Source organism: Crocodylus porosus, unplaced genomic scaffold, assembly GCF_001723895.1.
Source record: "Crocodylus porosus isolate Cpor-Errol unplaced genomic scaffold, CroPor_comp1, whole genome shotgun sequence".
In the NCBI taxonomy this organism is placed as follows: domain Eukaryota; kingdom Metazoa; phylum Chordata; order Crocodylia; family Crocodylidae; genus Crocodylus; species Crocodylus porosus.
The window spans coordinates 37,952,486-37,970,755 of NW_017728912.1; the positions used below are offsets into that span (position 1 = coordinate 37,952,486).

The 18,270-nt window shown below is 45.1% G+C and overlaps 1 protein-coding gene across 2 annotated transcripts in view; it reads right to left on the minus strand.

Moving 5' to 3' along the window:
* Positions 1-18,270, minus strand: part of USO1 (USO1 vesicle transport factor) — a 91,543-nt gene that overhangs the window by 5,446 nt on the left and 67,827 nt on the right. For both annotated transcript variants that reach the window (XM_019534298.1, XM_019534297.1), the window contains 5 exons: positions 15,635-15,798; positions 13,245-13,331; positions 12,241-12,330; positions 10,182-10,280; positions 8,233-8,448 (listed from right to left, as the gene is read on the minus strand). In XM_019534298.1, coding sequence (XP_019389843.1) covers positions 8,233-8,448; positions 10,182-10,280; positions 12,241-12,330; positions 13,245-13,331; positions 15,635-15,798 — 656 coding nt within the window. The remainder of the gene's footprint in view (positions 1-8,232; positions 8,449-10,181; positions 10,281-12,240; positions 12,331-13,244; positions 13,332-15,634; positions 15,799-18,270) is intronic.

Here is an 18,270-nt window from a genome sequence, read left to right on the forward strand (position 1 = left end):
GGCTGGGGTGAGTGAGGACATGCTGTGCTGTGTCCCGTGCTCCCTGAGGTTCCACTTGTTCTCACTCATCCCAGCCCCTGCTGCAGCAGCCCTGGGAACAGCCAATAGGTGCAGTGCCTGCTGCAGGGAGCAGGGCCAGGCTCTCCCACCTGCTGTCCCTGCCACCCGTAGCACGGCTTGCAGCTCCCAGCACCTGGGGCAGGGCTGCAGTCAGAGCCACTGGGGTGCAACTGGGACCTGCCCACCCTGGGAGCAATTCCCGCAGCCCCTCCTAGGGTCAGAGCCAGGAGCCCCGCCCCCTCCAGCAGTGGCTCCAGCCACCCCGGCCCCCATGCAGCCACTGCCACCCCGCCCCCAAATCCAGTTTGAAACCTGGGAACTAAAACCCAGGTGTAAAATCAGTAAAAACTTACTTTAATTAAAAAATCCAGTAAATCAGAAAAAAAATATAAATAAGTCAATTGGAAAAAAACTGAAAATGTGGAAAATCCTATTAAATGATAGTGTATTCTTGCTAAATATGGGAAAGTGGAAATATATAATCACTTGCTGCCAGTCTTGGACATCTTCAAAGGGCCTACACCAAGCTACAGATGTGTGGCTCAAGCAGACGACACTAAAAACCTGTTTGAGTATAGAGTCCCTTTCCAGACTGAAAAAAGCCCTGGAAATTAACAAATTGTGCTAAACCAGATTAAACTGTAGAGAGCAAAAAGCCTGAAAAAAGAGGCTTTAAAAAGAGATAATCCAAATATACTGTATTAAAACTTTAGTTTGAAAATGTTAATGTAGTGATTGATGTAACCAAATACATTGAATATAAATTTTGCTATAATGGCTATATCTGTGCTAAGTTTCTTAAGGAAGTCATACCAACAAACCAGCCTTGTCAGTGAAGGCCATAAACCAAGATGAAAAGAACAACAGAATGGTAGCAAGGACCATTCCATGATAGCGAGGGAAGGAGACAAGAAATCCTCTCTTCCAGAACTGTAACTTTTACAGGGACATAAAGACCGAGTAATTGACACCTCACCATCATAAGAAGTTTCTGTGACAAATACATTTGAATAAAACCAAATCAGAGAATCTTTATTAATATATTACAACAAGCCATCCATAAATAATAGAAAGTGTCGACTACAGAGAAAATTGAAAAAAAAAATCCATAAATTCAGGAAAACCTAATGCCAAACTGCATATCACTTTCTTCTTGAGGCTCCCCAGCGGGTATACATAATCTGCATTATGCTATTGTAGGTAGCTAGACAGGCAACAGAATAAGTATTTATTCTTCTGCTTCTGGAGTGTGACAATAAGAATCAGGCTGCATCTCTGTCTCTTGCCTCTTTTCTGACTGGGTGGTGATAATTAAGAGCATTATAACTGTACTGTATAATTTTGTTTAAATAGAAAAGCATTAAGGGAACTGTAGCTGTACCCTAGTTCTGCATCTAAGCCTGCAGAAGAGGTCCTGATCATAGACAGGCTTTCATCTTTCCCAAATTTGATCCCAAGTTTTTTGCTATACATACACAGACTCTTTCCCATGCATAGTGAATTTATGCTGTGTGGCCCCAGTGGAACCAAAAGGGCCAGCTCTAGGTAGCCAAAGGTACTTATGGCATTGATAGCTGCTAATTTGACCTCCTGGAGTGCAACAGTGTAGGGTAGAGGTACATAACTTTTTCCAGCTGTGGGCTAGAATGAACCACCCTGGGTCAGACATGGGCAAACAGATGGATGTTTGCCCCTGTGGTGGCCTGGGAAATGCACCAGCAGCTGAAGTCCCGCAACCTTGCTGGGGTTCTTGTTGTGAAGAAGGCTAACAGCATACTGGGCCGCATTAGTAGGAACACTATCAGCAGATCGAGGAAAGTGATTCTTCCCCTCTATTCAGTACTGGTATGGCCACATCTGGTACTGTGTCCAGTTTTGGGACCCCCACTACAGAAATGTGGACAAATTGGAGAGTCCAGCAGAGGACAACAAAAACGGTTAAGGGGCTGCGACACATGACTGATGATGAGAGGCTGAGGGAACTGGGATTATTTAGTCTAGATATGAGGGGGCTATGGTGGGGATTTAACAGCAGCCTTCAACTACCTGAAGAATGGTCCTAAAGAGGATGGATCTAAACTGTTCTCAGTGGTGGCAGAAGACAAATGAGGAGCAATGGTCTCAAGTTGCAACAAGGAACGTTTACATTAGGTAACAGAAAAAACTCTTTCACCAGGAGGGTCATAATAAAGTCCTAGAACATACTACTCAGGGAGGTGGTGGAATCATCATTCTTGGAGGTTTTTAAGAACCGGTTAGACAAAGCCTTGGCTGGGATGATCTAGTTGGGGCTGATTCTGGTTTGGGCAAGGAGCTGGACTAGATGACCTCCTGAGGTCCCTTCCAACCCTAATTTTCTATGATCTTATGATTTATGAGCTGGATGAAATGCTTCCAGCCTGTAGGTTGCCAACCTGTGGCCTACAAAAATCAAGGTGGTCTGGAGTGTCAATGACCATGAAGCCCTGATACCTCACCTCTCAGTACATCACATGAGGACTCCTCTATCCACAAGAGCTGGTACCATCTTCACATGGCAGATGATGTCCTGGGTACAGTACTCATATCAGTACAGCAGATAACCCTGGTCAGGAATTCCTCAACTGTCTCCAGAGGTTTTGTAGCATGCTCTGATCCCCAATATGGACAATGGAATAGTACCTCCTACCTGGACTTAATGTGGCATGGCTCCTTGCCCTGGCATCAAGGCACATTCCCCAGTGCAGCCGGCACAACAGGAGTGGCAGTAGCCTCATCCCTGCTAGCCAAAGATGATCTATCCCATAGTACTGCCACTCAACCCACATTGTTCCAACTGGTCCAGACAATCCCTCAGTCAAATGCAAACATGTTGCTGTCACTAACGCAATGTCATCAGCTATTCACTGAAGTAAAGCACAAGAAGCAATATGTAGCTTCTTCTGGTGTTCACCATCACATCTTGCAATGATGTATTCAGATGTTCTCACAGCAAAGCTCAAGACCAGACAACTCCCTACACACATTCCTCCATATGGCCTTGATGGCCTGCCACCTGGCCACCTTTTGCGTGATGAAAACCCCAATATAGGCTTTTACATCCTGTCTGACACTCCCTGCTGTCAGAACTCTGGCCTGGCACAGGCCTTGCCATCTTTTGGGCACAGGTCTTCATTTATCAATCATTCCCCTTGTTCAATGAAAATGTGTAAAACTATTTCTTTTGTTTTACAGAGAGGCACATGACTGGTGCAAGTATTACAAAGACCAGATGTTTTTCACTGTGCTCAGACCAGTAATTAGGTTTTGCAACTAGTGACATATGCTCTTCTGGAAAGAGAAAAGGAGTGGCTTGTGAAGGGAACCAGAAGAGGAGCGAGTTGGGGGTAGGCTTTAGAACAGAGCAGAATGCAAAGGGCATGGCCACTTATATTTGGAAGTGAATTCTTGCTTTTTGCCAACATGAAGTTTAAATCTATTGCCTTGCTCTCATCCACATGCGTTATGGGAAAGTCCTTGTCATCTCGAAAAGTGTCTGCACATACAAGACAAACAGGAAGATCTTGTCATCTTCATCCTTTCTGGACTAAGATAGATCTCAGTGGGGTTGAACCATGTAACACCTTGCAGCTGACAGATTTCATAGACATTTGGGTTGGAAGGGACCTGGAGGATCACTGAGTCCAGCCCCCTACCCCAGGGGCAGGAAGTCAGCAGGGATCATAGGATTCCAGCAATATAAGGATCCAAATGTGTCTTGAAGATGTTCAAAATGGGTGCTTGAACCGCCTCCCGCGGCAGTCTAGTCCAAACCTTGGGGGCTCAGACAGTGAAGAAGTTCTTTCTTATGCCCAGCCTGAATCGGTTGCGGCAGAGAGTTTGCGACCGTTTGATTGTCGTCCCTTGGGGCACTCTGGTGAACAGACATTCCCCCAGATCCTGATGAGCACCCCTGATAAATTTATAGGTGGCCATCAGATCCCCCTTGAGTCTGTGCTTTTCCAGGCTAAAGAGCCCCATTGCTCTCAGCCTCTCATCATAAGGTCTGTTTTCCTGACCTCTGATCATGCGTGTGTGGCTCTCCTCTGCACCCTCTGAAGCTTCTCACATCCTTTTTGAATTGCGGAGCCCAAAACTGGACGCAGTACTCAAGCTGCGGCCTCATCAAGGTCGAGTACAACAGGAGAATGACGTCCCAGGATTTACTTGAAAAGCATCTATGGATGCAAGCCAGCATTTTGCTTGCTTTACTAGCTGCAGCATCACACTGAAGGCTCATGTTCATCTTGTGGTCAATCATGACCCGAGCCCCTTTCATCTGTACTGCTAACCAGCGTAGCACTGCCAAGCCTATAAGCACAGTGCAGGTTTTTCCTCCCAAGGTGGAGAACCTGGCATTTTTCAGCGTTGAACAGCATCAGGTTCTCATCCACCCATTTCATGAGCCTGTCAAGTTCTGCCTGGATCGCCCTCCTGTCCTCAAGACAGATGACCCAGAGTTTGGTGTCATCGGCAAACTTGGCCAGTCCGCTTCTGACACCAATGTCCACATCATTGATGAAGATGTTAAACAGTATAGGCCCTAGGACAGAGGCTTGAGAGACCCCAATGGTCACAGTGCACCAAGACAATTGGCTCCCGTCGATTACCACCCTCTGGGTCCTACTGCGGAGCCAATTCCCCAGCCAGCAGATCGTGGTGAGGTCGAGGCCGTGGTTAGCCAGTTTAGTCAAGAGGTGATTGTGGGATACCAGATCAAAGGCTTTTTTAAAATCAAGATATACAATATCAATTTCTTCCCCCTTGTCCAGGTGATAAGTCACCTGGTCATATAAGGAGATGAGATTGATCAGGCAAGACCTACCTGCAACAAACCCATGCTGGGTATCCCTCAGGATATTGCCTTCAGCTAGTCTGTTAAGAATGGCCTCTTTGATAATCTTTTCCACAACCTTCCCCAGGATAGAGGTCAGGCTGATGGGCCTGTAGTTACCCAGATCTACTTTCCTCCCTTTCTTGAAGATCGGCACCACATTGGGCCTCTTCCAATCATCAGGCGCTTCACCAGAGCGCCAAGAGCTCTCGAAGATCAGTGCCAGGGGCTGAGCTATGATGCTCGCCAGCTCCCTGAGTACCCTTGGGTGTAACCCATCAGGGCCGGCTGACTTGAAAGTATCCAGCCTGTCAAGGTGTTCCTTCACGGGGTCAGCTTCAATGGAGGGCAGGGAATCTCCCTCACCCAGGCCTCCCTGACCCATAGGGGGGCAGGGCCATCCCATAGGACTGGTGAAAAATTGACGCAAAGTACCCATCTAGGTTAACCAAGAAGGCAACAGCTTGCAACAGGGTCCCAAAAAACATTATTAGCCAATTCTTCCTCCTCTTTGCCCACCATGAACTGTCCCTCCACTTTTTCTTAATGGACTCAACATCCATGCAATACCCATTCAAGATCTGCAGGACCGACCCAAGGTAGTTCTGCTCTAGAGAAGATCCTTACAGATAGGGTTACCATATTTCAAGTTTCAAAAAAAGAGTCCCCTGTGGGGAGGGAGGGAAGGGAAGGGGAGGAGAAGGGGAAGGGGTATATGATTGTGGACACACACAATGATATGCCCATGTCCTGCCCCTGCCCCTCACTCCCATACCATTGCCCACCCAGCCCTGCTGCTGCCCCTCACTTCTGATCCACAGTACTTCACCCCCCAGACCATGCTGGTGCTCTTCACTCCCAACCTGCAGCCCCCCCCATCCCTGCTGATATCCCTCACTCCTGGACCCCTAGCCTCCTGCCCCCCCAGCCCTGCTGGTGCCCCTCACTCCCAACTTGTAGCCCCCTGCCCACCCCCAGCCCTGCTGCCCATGAAGCTCACGCACACTAAGTTTCGATCTGTATCTTACCTGGCTGCAGTTTCCAGGGCCCACGCGCAGAGCGCATGAAGCCCTGGCCTTCAGTAATCATCCCCTGCTGCCCGCAGCCCCAAGCAGCTCCTTGCTCAGGCAAGCTAGAAGCACTGGCAAAAATCAGAGGTAGAGCAAAATTCTGGACATTTGTTTGTATTTCAAAAACCTGCCCAGATGGAGGACAGAGGACCAAAAAAGGACATGTTCAAGAAAATCCAGAAGTATGGTTACCCTCTGTACAGAACACCACCCTGACAAAGTGCTCTGTCACGAACTCACTGAGAGCCTGCACCTCCTGAGGGGAGAAGCTTGGGCTCCTCCAATGGCACAAGACTGTTGGGCTTGCTACATGGGGCCCAAGTTGGCTGGCTCCATGATTAACTGAAGGGGTACTTATGACAGGCTGCCAGAGCACAACTCTAGAAGACCATTTTATGTATTTTCCTAGTAAGATAACCAGGTGCAGCAGGCCATCATCTTCCTATGGTGACATGCCAACCAGTTGCAAGCAGTGCAGGACAGATTAGGAACTGTCCCTGATACACATGCAAGTTGCTGTATCTGAACACTGCCACGGGCAGAGGCAGAGACTAACACAATTCAATGTGGAGCTGCCTAGTAACCCAAGGTTGGTCAGATACCTAGAATGGAAGTTGGGTTGCATTTCAAAAAGGAAACGTGCCAGTCCATTTGCCTGTATTTCTCTCTCTCCCTCTCCTCTGCATTTGTGCACTAATTAATATATGCTCTAGTGAACACACCAAAGATCTGCCATGCCAAACAGGGCATCTTTGAGGTTCTAGCATGATACTGAGAAGCACTTCTGGCTGTACTTCCCCGATCATAATCCTCTTGCTTACTAAGACTATGATGAAAAAAAAAGAAGCATTCAAGCATGTCACCTAGTGTTGCTGCTTCTCTCTCCCCCACCCTTTGCCTGCACCTGCCAGAGCACAAAGTTCCACCCTCTCTGCTGTGAGAGAAGTCCTGTGCGCCAGCTCTGAGTCCAGACCAAATCTTAACTTATCATTCAAGGTATGATGAGTCTGTGTGTCTGGAGTCCAGTACCAAAAGCTGTGTAGTCACCTTGCTTGTAGAGTTGCTAGTAGAAAGAGTGCTAGGAACTCTTTCTGAAGGTGCTGGGATGCAACTCTGCATTCTTGGTCATCACCTCCATATCTGCAGTTATTCTCCTAGTACTTTCAGCAGAAGCAGCTCCTTGCATTGTCTGACAATGCTGCTTGTGAGCAAGCCCTCTGTATTCTAAATGGAAAGGAGGTGGGGGATTCTCCACTGGCTAATATCAAAGATGCATCTGCAGGCTGCAGGAAGCGAGAGCCAGTTTTTTTGACTGTTTTTTCTCCTTGCTCTTTGGACTACCATCAAGCAGCCCACAGTTGAACTGTGGGAATGAAGAAGCTGGACACATATTAGAATTGCACTCCTGAGATCTGACACAACACTATCAGTCATGGCCACTGAGTCCATTGATGTACAAAAGCAGATTAGGAACCGTCTCAAATCACTTTGGGCCATACTTGCTTAGTGGCTGGGAGGACCATAAGCTTCCTAAGGTGCTGGTATATCCATTTTTGGCAGAAACAGGTTTTTGGGGTACGTTTTTAACTGTCTAGAACTTTACAAACATGGCTTATGTGCCCCAATGAGGTAGCATATGCCATAAAAGCCTGAACTTGTATTAAGATGTAAAAGAGTTTAAAAATTGCCTGTTAAACTTTCTTATTGAAGGAGTGATACAGTTGCATGCTAAATGTAGCACAATAGGTATTTTTATACACCTTCAAGTCATGGTCCCTGTTACAGGTCATTATGAAGCTTGTCAGAAGGCAGGAAACCTAAGAGATACACCTCCCAAGAACTGCACTGGCTGGATGACTGCCTCCATTTCACTGAAAGCCAAGTTTGACCCAGGACACAATGCAGTGCCCATAGCATGTACACATGCCTAACCCAGTTTTCTGTTTAAAAAAAACAAAACACAAAGAAGAGGGAAGATATGGCTCGTTGCATGACCCAATGGACAGACGTCCACATTGTGCTGTGGTAATCTCAAGAAACACTGTAAAGCTGTGCACCTGTTTTACAGATGGCAGCTGCCTTTCCTCAGGTGACAGAGGACAAGTGCTGCTGACTCTTCTGGTTGCTTCTGCAGCCAGCAGTTTATCAAGAGGTAAGGCAATTGCTACTTTGCTGCTAGGGTAATTGGAGTTATTACATGCTGAATTATATGCCCATACAAAGACTTACTTTACTGAACACTTATCTTACCGGTTCACCAAGTTCCTTGAGTGTACTCTTTAGTTTAACTATTTTCTGATCCTGATCAGCCAGAAGCACCAAGAGATCATCCTGTTCTTTCTTTGATTCTGCCACTTCTTGCTGTAGCTTGCTTTTTTCATCTTGTAAAATGGCAACTGTACTGCTGGATGAGTCCAGCTGCTGTTTCAGGGCTGCTTTTTCTTCAGAGAGAGCTTTAACTTCATTCTGGCAGTAATCACAAAAACAGCTAAGTCACTAACATGCAAACCACAGATCATTCTAAATGCAGACTGGTTTGATCAACAGAAAACACTGTTTGTGCCTAGGAACTCTATATAGCTGCCACTATACCCTGCTCAAAGTCTAGCTTCAAGTTTGCTGTCAAGGGTCACTATTCCCCTCCAGTCACAGCTCCTCAAGGGAAAAATCGTATACAGGTAGAGCCCAGCCAGAGCAGAAAAACAGGGGATTCTACTCCATGACAGGTGAAGGCAAAAGGCTTAACATCTGAGGAGGGTGCTCTCTGCAGACCAGAGAGAGGGCTCAAAGATGTAGCTTGCTAACACAAGGACATCCTGCAGACTAACACAAGGACATCCTGGCCCGAATCCAAGCAGAAAATCCTCACAGGATTGCCACTGCAGCAACAAGCCCTGCTATTCAAAACATGTAAAAACTTAATCTGAAGAATGCTTCCAAGCTAGGTTTGGGCCTCTCTTGTTTTATGGTCTTTAAGGAAGGCTTGGAAGATTCACCCCTCCCCAACAGACAGCCACTCTTCACTGCTACAGGAAAACAAGGAATGCAAATTCTGATCTATTCTGATTTTTCTGGACGCCTCAGGATAAACATTTTGAAGTAGTGTTTTGTTAATACTCTAACATTAGAGTTATAAAAGCTATGCCCTTCATGAAGGCTTTCTGTATCCGAAACGTCACCAAAATTAAACATGTTCAGAAAAATAAGAGTTAAACGGAAACTGGAAATCCAAAATCTTTCCAACCTAACATTTCTAAAGTTAAAAAATAAAGCTCTCTCAATGTATTCCAGGGAAGTCAAGTATCCCCAAAATCATTCCTCAATTTGGCAGATCATCTTTAAGACTGCAGTACTTCACATAAGTAATCAAACTGAATACTCTGTTACTGAAGGTATGGACACAAACAACACTTAGACCAATTTAAATGACATTGAAACCTGAAGCAGACAGACACACAAGCCTGTGAAACCAGTTTAAAACTGTCTGGAAAGCTAAAAACACGTCAGACACCCCACCCCCACTTCCTAGGCAAAGACTTTTTATTCTGGGATCCTTACAGTTATATAGGGCCATTTTCCTCACTAAGTACCTGTGAAGTACTGGGATAACCCTTTTCCCCCAGGACAATATGGCTACTGATCTGCCATTCAAGCTGTGTGTAAATGACTGTCCCAGATCTATTCTGATGCAAGTCAAAGCCCAGGACAATCAGACCCAAGATAAACCTGACTTCTTTTTAGCCAAACAGTGCAAAAGTATATTTACATAAATAAAATAAAATATAAAATAAAGTAAAATAAAAAAAAAAATCCAGTACCCTTTTGAATCAGTTCATTGTGACCTCACACCCTCAGCCCACAAGAACCCAAAAGCATGGGGCCAAGCATTTGTGTTCCCACCCCAACTCTGCTCCCCCAAAGTCAATTGCAGGCTACTGAAACGTACTGAACTCGGGAGAGAAGGACAAACAAAAGCATGGAAATGACCCCAGCTACAGGCCACCCACCCCGGGACACCACAAGCACTCCCTCCCTCCTACTTGCCTTCTGAGGCACGCAGGACTGGGTGCTCACTCTCACCTCCAGGTGTCAGAGCCACAGCACTTCACACACAATTGTGAACCAGTTTCCTAACAGTGACATTCAGGAGGGGTTCAAACTGCTACACCTGTCTGCATCCTATTTCAGTAGCGACTGACCTTCAATTCCTTTATCTCCTGTGATAATCTTCCCTCCAAATCTGTGTTCTTTGCTGCTGGCATAGCACCATCTCCCAATATGGGAACTGTAGTCGTGTTCTGCGGAAAGAAAATTCAATTCCAGAAGCAGGTAATCTCCCACGCTCTCACAAGTTAAAGATTTCGTTCAGCCCATTACACATTTAAAAGTAGGGGTGGGCAAAATACAGCTTGCAGACTGGAACCAGACCACCAGTGGATTTTGTCTGGCTTGTAGTGGGTCCCCTCAGTCCCACCCAAGACAGGCGCAGGAGGGCAGCCTAGGCCATGGTGCACATGGGTTGTCTCGCTGTCCCCTGGAGCACAGTGGGACTGAGCCAGCACGGCATTTGGATTCAATTTCCAGTAGCCCCAGCAGCAGCTCCTTGTGGCTGCTGTTGCCACCAGGCCTGACTCCACTATCTGGGCACCCTGGCCTATTTGCCCTGCACTCACTGCCAGGGGTGGGACCCACAAAGGCAGAGTGCATGGCCACATGGATGGGATGGGGCTGCAAGCGGGCAAGGAGCACTGTCCAGGAGCAGGACAGATGGGTACGGCCAGGATCATGGGGCAGCATCAATGCAGGGCCAGGGTCTGGGGCAGAGCTATGATCTGCTACTTGCACATCTTTGTGATGGGTGCTGGTTCCACGGGCAGGAGTGTGTGGGGAGGTGATCACAGCTCTGCCCTGGGCCTCAGCCCTGTGTTGTCATCACCTCAGAATCCTGGCCCCGACCAGCTCCCTTCCTGTCCACAGCCCATCCTGTCCACCTGGCCATGCACCCTAGCCATGGGGGTCCTGCTTGGTCTCCATGGAGACCCCATGATTGCTGGGCTGTGAGAGTATGGGACTGGGACCTGGGGCAGAGCCACAATCCACTCCCCACAAGCCCCTGCTTGTGGAATCAGTGCCCCTTACATGGCTGTACAAGGAGCAGATTGGAGCTTTGCCCCTGGTCCCAGCCTTGCACTGTCACTGCCCCACAGTCCCAGCCCCAGCCCTGCCCACCCATCCTGCTCCTGGATGCTGCTCCCTGTCTGGATATGGTCCCAGCTGTCAGGCTGAGCATGGAGCAGAGTTTGGGTGAGCTGTTGTGAGAAGCTGGATGGGGCACAATATGCTGACCCAGCCTGCAACAGCTCACCAAAACTCCTCAAGTGGCCCTCCAGCCCAAATAATTGCCCACCCCTGATTTAAAGTGTATTTGAAGGCATGAAAGCACAAATGAAAAACAATATTTTTATACCAATTAAAGCCAGAAGATAAACTTAGTTAATCTAGTCCAACTTCTTGTACATCACACACCATTAAAGTTTTCCCAAAATACTCTATATCAAGCCAAAAGTATTGGTGTAAATTATTGGTATAATAATATACACCAATTATTTTATTCCCTTGCCATGTGACAGCACTCCAAACAGCATTATTTTTATTTATAGGCATTCGAACCCACAACAAAGATTTTTAAGACAGACTTGCTTGGGTTCCATGAGAACTATCCATAAGGCAGATGCGTCAAATGTGTACCTCATTATTGACCCTGCATGCTAACCTGAGCACAAGGAAAAGCAGGCAGTCAATACACTGGACCAGGGGTATGAAACTCATCCTGTCTCATGGACTGGTACCCTTTAGCATTATCTATCTGTGCAGTCAACAGGCCTTGTTGATAAGAGTTTATGATTTAAAGGAAAGTTAGTTCTCTCTAAGCTCAAAGGATAGAAAGGCAGTATTCCATACATACATCCGTTCTGTAAGAACAATTTCTTCTTTTTCTCATCAGACATCTACTAAATAACATCTTTTTAGTCAATATCATGTTGGGTGAGAGAAAAGAAAAGTGAGACCCCAGTATAAATCAGGAATAACTCCACAGATGTCAAAGTTGTATCAAATGAGGGCTTGTTCTAAATATATTCTTTATCATCACACATACGCCCCCTCCCTATACAGATACATCTATCCGTCTGTACAGACATATATTGAGAGACAGTTTTCTGTCAGTATTACTCAGTAAAGCAAGGATAATAGGATTACCATTTGTTGTAGCAGCTCCTGCTTCTCAGTGTGAAGTTTAGATATTTCTGTGGACTGTGACTGTACTTGTATCCTCAACATTTCTAGTTCCTATGGTAAAAATGAAGAGTTACTGTTCCTCTCTAAAAACTCCTAGCAGTAAACAAAGACAAAAGCTACCTTTTTTGCTAGTACGGGCTACAGAATCTGCATCACACTTATTCAGAATAGCTGTGGAAAGAGAGCAGCATGTCTACTAAAAACAGAGCAACCAACTGTCTAGACATGTTAGCAAGAACTCTCAAGGATGTAATAAATATTTAGCACAGCTAATAGCCTCAAGTAGTTCTTGGGGGGGAACAAAACTTTTAATAAAATGCAGAACTTCACAGCCTCTTCTTTGAGGCTTGTTTCAATTAGCATAGCAAGCAGAACAGGCTCTCATATGCATGTTCTCTTTTTCCTGAAAAATCTTCCAGTGCAAATTATCTAGAGCAAAACATTTATCAACTCAAATTCTTCAACAATTCCCTTGCTTTATAACTGGGAGAAAACTAAGAGTGAGATTCTTTCAGGGGCAAAAGATAGTTTAACTTAGTCACTTAACAGACAAGATACCTGAATTGGTCTTTTCTCATGTGAAAAAAAAAAAAAGACTCAAAATGCCATATGTATATCAGTTTAAGAGATGTGCTGTGCTATGCAACTGTTGTTAATAGACAATCCATTGTCAGAATTTTCAGTTTCTCCACCAACTCAATTCACTGCAACACAAGCAATACTGGCGATTTCTTGTGTTCAGAATAATTTAAATCAGTATGCAAGGTAAGGTCCCTAAAACAAACTGACATGCTTTGTAACCCATTTTGCTCTCTTTGAAGGTAACTGAAGTTTAACTGAAAACTGTCTCCATTCCATCCTAGAATACTATCAATAATTGCCCATCTGGTGACTGCAAATCAACTATTCTGAAGCTACACAAAAGAAAGGCTGATTGCTATTCATAAAGTAGCAAGAATTCTCACCTTCTGCAAGTCATTATCATGCTCCAAACCACCATATTTATTTGCCTGAGAAGACTGTTCTGTTCCTGGTTCTAACTGCAAAGACTTCTATAAGGGGAGAAACCAAAAAACCATAAAAAGTTTTACCACATTACACATTGATCAAATAATTACTCACCTGTTATCAGAACTGTTCTTTGATAAAGCTTCTGCACTTTTACACTCAGGCTGAATGCAGTAACAGTACTGCGTAAATCTATCTATAACAGTAAAGAAACCCATTTTTCACTTCACCCCCCAAAATCAACAAACCAAATAATCCAATCTGCATGGAGATAAAGGGGATGACATACATCAGCCACCTCAGTACCTCCCATTACCTTCTCTCCCAACTTAAATCTAGATTGTTCAGACTTGAAAGACAGGAAGCATGACAGCTCTCTAACAACCCTTGTTATTACAGACTAATAACTTTGCTTTAGTCTTCGAGTGGCCTCTGCACATTCCCACTGATGTGAAATGGAGAAGCAACACCCTTCCACCATGCTTCCATCAGGCACCAGTATTTGAGATAGAGAATACCAGGGGGTTCGCAACACACTCAGCATAGCTGCAAATCTATGTCTCAGTAGACAGCTCAAGGATTTTTACTCTTCAGAAAAAACTCAGTTTACCTAATGCAAAGAAAAGTGACTGAAATTTTATTAAAGCTAACAACAAACACAGTCCTAACACCTCCTGCTGGAGCCATCAAAATAACCCCTGCATTCCAAGGAAGTGAGGGAGGCAGTGGAGGCATTTGGAGCTTTTTTGTGTCTGTTTGTCTGTTTTATACCCCCACAGGACTGTTTAGAGCCAAAAGGAGTCCCTGGCAGGGGGCTTAGTCTGGATTGGTAGAAGCCTCTGGAAAGCTATCCCACCAATGCATCCTAATAAATTAAAAACTTCAGAAGCCTTTCAAAGAAAAGCAAGGATTACTTGCTGGGAGATGTGCCTCTCCCCCACCTGGAACCCTGCCTTCATGGTTGTATGTATATATATTTCAGGAGGTCACCAGAGGTCTTCTTCATGCCAAGAGTCTTGGATGTAGATGTTTAGAGAGTTCAACTTGCAAAGAAGGCTTTAAGTATCAATAAAGCAGCTATGCTCCCTTTACATTCACTACACAGGGCTCAAAAATCACAACTCCGGGTGTCTAAATATGGTTTGAATCCACTGACTAGAGTAGTCAACATTAAGGGTGCCTACAGACATTTAGGGCCCTGCTCCAACTCATGATGCTTTAAATAAAGCACCATGAATTAGTGCTTCCCCTCCCGACCCACAGTTCTACCCCATCCCTCCAGCTTTGGCCAGGCAGCTCCATGCTGGCACTGTCAGGAGGCCTGGGTGGGGGATGGGAGCCCCCCTTGTCTCAGGTCCAGCCCAGCTGTTCCCACCCTGCCTCCCACCCCCCAGTACTGCAGCTGGGGGGGGTGGGGGGGACAAGGCAGGAAGACTCTGTTCCACCCTGCCTGACCCGCCCTGCCCCCCAGCTCTGGCCAGGCAAAGCAACCAGGAGCTTCCTGCTGGCTGCTCCAGCTCATATTCCCTCCTTCCCTGCTCCCTCCAATAGCCGCTGGGATGGGGATGGGGATGGGGCTGGGCTGGTGCTCACCAGTGCAAGCACCAGCCCAGTCCCAAAGTGGAAAAAATTAACCCTGAAGGAATGAAAGTTCCCAAAGACACTCTGCTTTAGAGTGCCTTAATGTAATACCTCATTTGACCAGGGTTAATTTTTTGCATGACTGGTGATTTTAAAAGTGCTTTGCAGCCATGTATGTGTGTTACATCACAGCTGTAGAGCGCTTTCAGGGGCCTGATCTCACAAAAAACTTGTGTAAGCCCCCTAAGTGCTTTTGTCCACATGCCACTTTTCCTGTAACCAGCCCGAAACTTTTCTTTTTTCGTTTTTTTGCTCAGCCTCCCAACCATGATGTTGGTGTAACACTACATGTGTGTTCTTAGGGCACTAAAATACATTCACAGCTACTTCATAGCTATTTGTTCTTATGAAAATATGATCCTTTCATTTACATACCCTTCTCCTTCCACTGGATTTACCCATGATGATGTCTCTATAGATGATCTTATCCCCAATTCCACCCCTTATTCTGCCAGATAAATCAATCAAGCATTTCTAGTCTTCTCTCAAGAGAGACCTTCTATTTCCTTGAATGTCACACTGCTCTTTCTCTGTACTTGCTTTAGAGTTTGAGTTCATCTTTGAGCAAAAGGTGACCAGGATTGTTCACAATATTCCAGTTTAGGTCTCACCAATACCTGGCATAATGGCCTAAACCTTCCCCATTTCTGCTGGAAACTGCAACTGTGTACAGAAAGTTCTTCTGAAGCAGTCACTAATTGCTTACCAATTTCTCAATCACAGAATCCTTTTCTCTCAGCTGCCCTTGCAACAGGTCATGCTTATTTTTCCATTCTTTTACCTCCTCTCTCAATTTGCTGATTTCTTCAGGCTGAATGCCATTCATCTGTAGTGTATCACTGTGGGAACTGTTATGCTGAGTATCCTTTCCTATAGGCCATACATTGCAAAATTAGTAGACGGCTTAGGAATTACACTTATCTCATTTATACAGTAGCTGAGACATTCATATGAAGTAATGATCTTCAACAATAGCACATTTCCCTCCAACTAAAAAAAAGTGCTATTACAAGTTATTCACGTTTAGATGATTCTACTATGTTAAAAAATCCACTGGTAACTGTAAATCAACCTCAGAAATGTGCAGTTCTTTATAGAAAGGAAGTCTGTGCAACTATCTCATTCAGAAGTGAAAAAGCAGCCTCCCCCCATCCAAGGATATGTACTGGGATCAGTGCTATTTAATATATTCATGAGTGATCTGGAAGAAGGAGGGGGGAGCGAGGTGGCCAAATTTGCAGACAAGACAATTATTCAAAGTGGTAAAACCAAGGCGGACTGTGATGAACTACAAAAGGATATGGTGCTACTGAGCAAATGGGCAACTAAATGGCAGATGAAATTCAAATGCAGATAAATATAAAGTGATGCACATTGGAAAAATAATCCAAACTATACCTAAACTATGATGGGCTCTACATCTGCTGTTACCACACAGGAAAGATCTGGGAGTCATTGTGGACAGTTTGCTAAAAACATCAGCTCAGTGCTCAGCAGCCCTCAAGGTAGCAAACAATGTTAGGCATTAAGAAAGGAATAATAAACAAAATGGAAAGTATTATGCCCCTTTATAAATCCATATTCTGTTTATACCTTGAACCTCACTTCAGAAAGGGTACACAAGAAATAGAAGATACAGAGAAGGGCAATGCAAATTATCAGTGGTATGGAAAGGCTTTTATCTGAGGACAGTCTAAAGAGGCTGGGCCTATTCAGTTTAGAAAAGAGAAGCTTAAGAGCAGATATAATAAGGGTTTACAAAATACGAAATAATGAAGTGAAACTAAATAGCTCTCAAGACAATAACTAGGACTCACAAAATGAAACTAGTAGACAGTAAGTTTAAAACTAAAAGGAAGTTTTTTTCCCACACTGTGTAACTGAAGCGTGGAACTCATTGCCACAAGATGCTGTCGAAGCAGACAGTGTAGCCAGATTCAAAAAGGGATTGGACAAATTCTTGAAGGAAAGGGGCATCAGTAGCTATTGAGCATGGGAGTTTGGGGTACAGCTTCTGTATCAGAACTTCCTAGACCTCAAATGCTTAAGGCTGCAAGTGGAAGAGGAACAGTGGAAAAAACCCTTATCATACATGTTCACTCTCCCCTTCAGCATCCACTGTGTGACACAGGATACTGGGCAAGATGGACCTACGTTCTGACCAAGTAAATAGCAGTTCTTAGGTCCTTGGTCATGCAATGAAGGAGCCAGGAGTCCAAGCTTCTGGCAGGAGATGGAAGTCTAGATCTCATCAAATATTCAATGCAGAAAGCAATATTCCAGTTCATTCTATTGAGAAAAGAGAATCATTCACTTAGACCTAAACCTAGAATGTGAATCAGTGTTTCATAAATGGTCTCCATTTCAAAAGCACACATCACAAGACCAAAGTGCTTTTACAATTGTAACTAAGTGCATACGTACAACTACCCCTCTGCAAGGCAAGCACTAAAATCTCCTGACACCATCGAGTACCTGTCAAATACTAATCCTCCCCAATGAGAAGAACCTGAGCCTCCATCCACCCTCCCCCCATACACGCCCTCCAAGCTTCAACTCAGACAACAAAGTCTCCATGTCCTAAACCTTGGCAGATAGGTTATTTTGGACCAATCAGAGAAAGGAGCTCCTATAGCAGACAAAACTCCCAAAGACCATATAATCAGAGAAAAAGGGCTCAACAGGACCTTCAAATGTCATCTAGTCTAACCTCCGCCAGAGGTAGGATCATACTTACCCAAACCATCCTACACAAGCCCTTATCTGACCTATTAAAACTACAGTCAACCCTGACAATCAGAAAACATAACATCCACACATGCCACATATAAATAAGGGGGACAATTATGGTCAGTGTTCTACTGTTGCAAGAGTTGTTAAAATATGCTTGAGAGATTCAAAGAAGCGGGCATGCATGCTCCTTGCTACAGAGGAAGGGAAAAAACCTCCAGTCCATATGTAGTTGACCACAGGGTAAAATTACTTCCTGAACCCAAATATGGTAACTGGTCTGATTCTATGTGTCCCTCTAGCCAGGAACTTCCAGGTTTTAGTCTTAGGAGGAGCACTGGCACATCCCAGCCAAAATCCCCAGCCTTTGGCTGCAGCCAAAACACAATGCTTCTGAGGAAGTCAAAAAACCCTCCTGATATCCATTTTAAACTTTTTTTGCTGCAACTTCAAGCCACTGTTCTGCATTCTGCTCTCTGTAGGAAGAGAGAAAAGATGTTTTCCCTCTATGGAAGCCCTTCAGGTATTTGAGACCTACCAGCAACTCCTGTATGTACCAAAGGACACAGCAATGAGGGATCCTAGGTAGAGTGTGATGAGCTCATTGCAGCC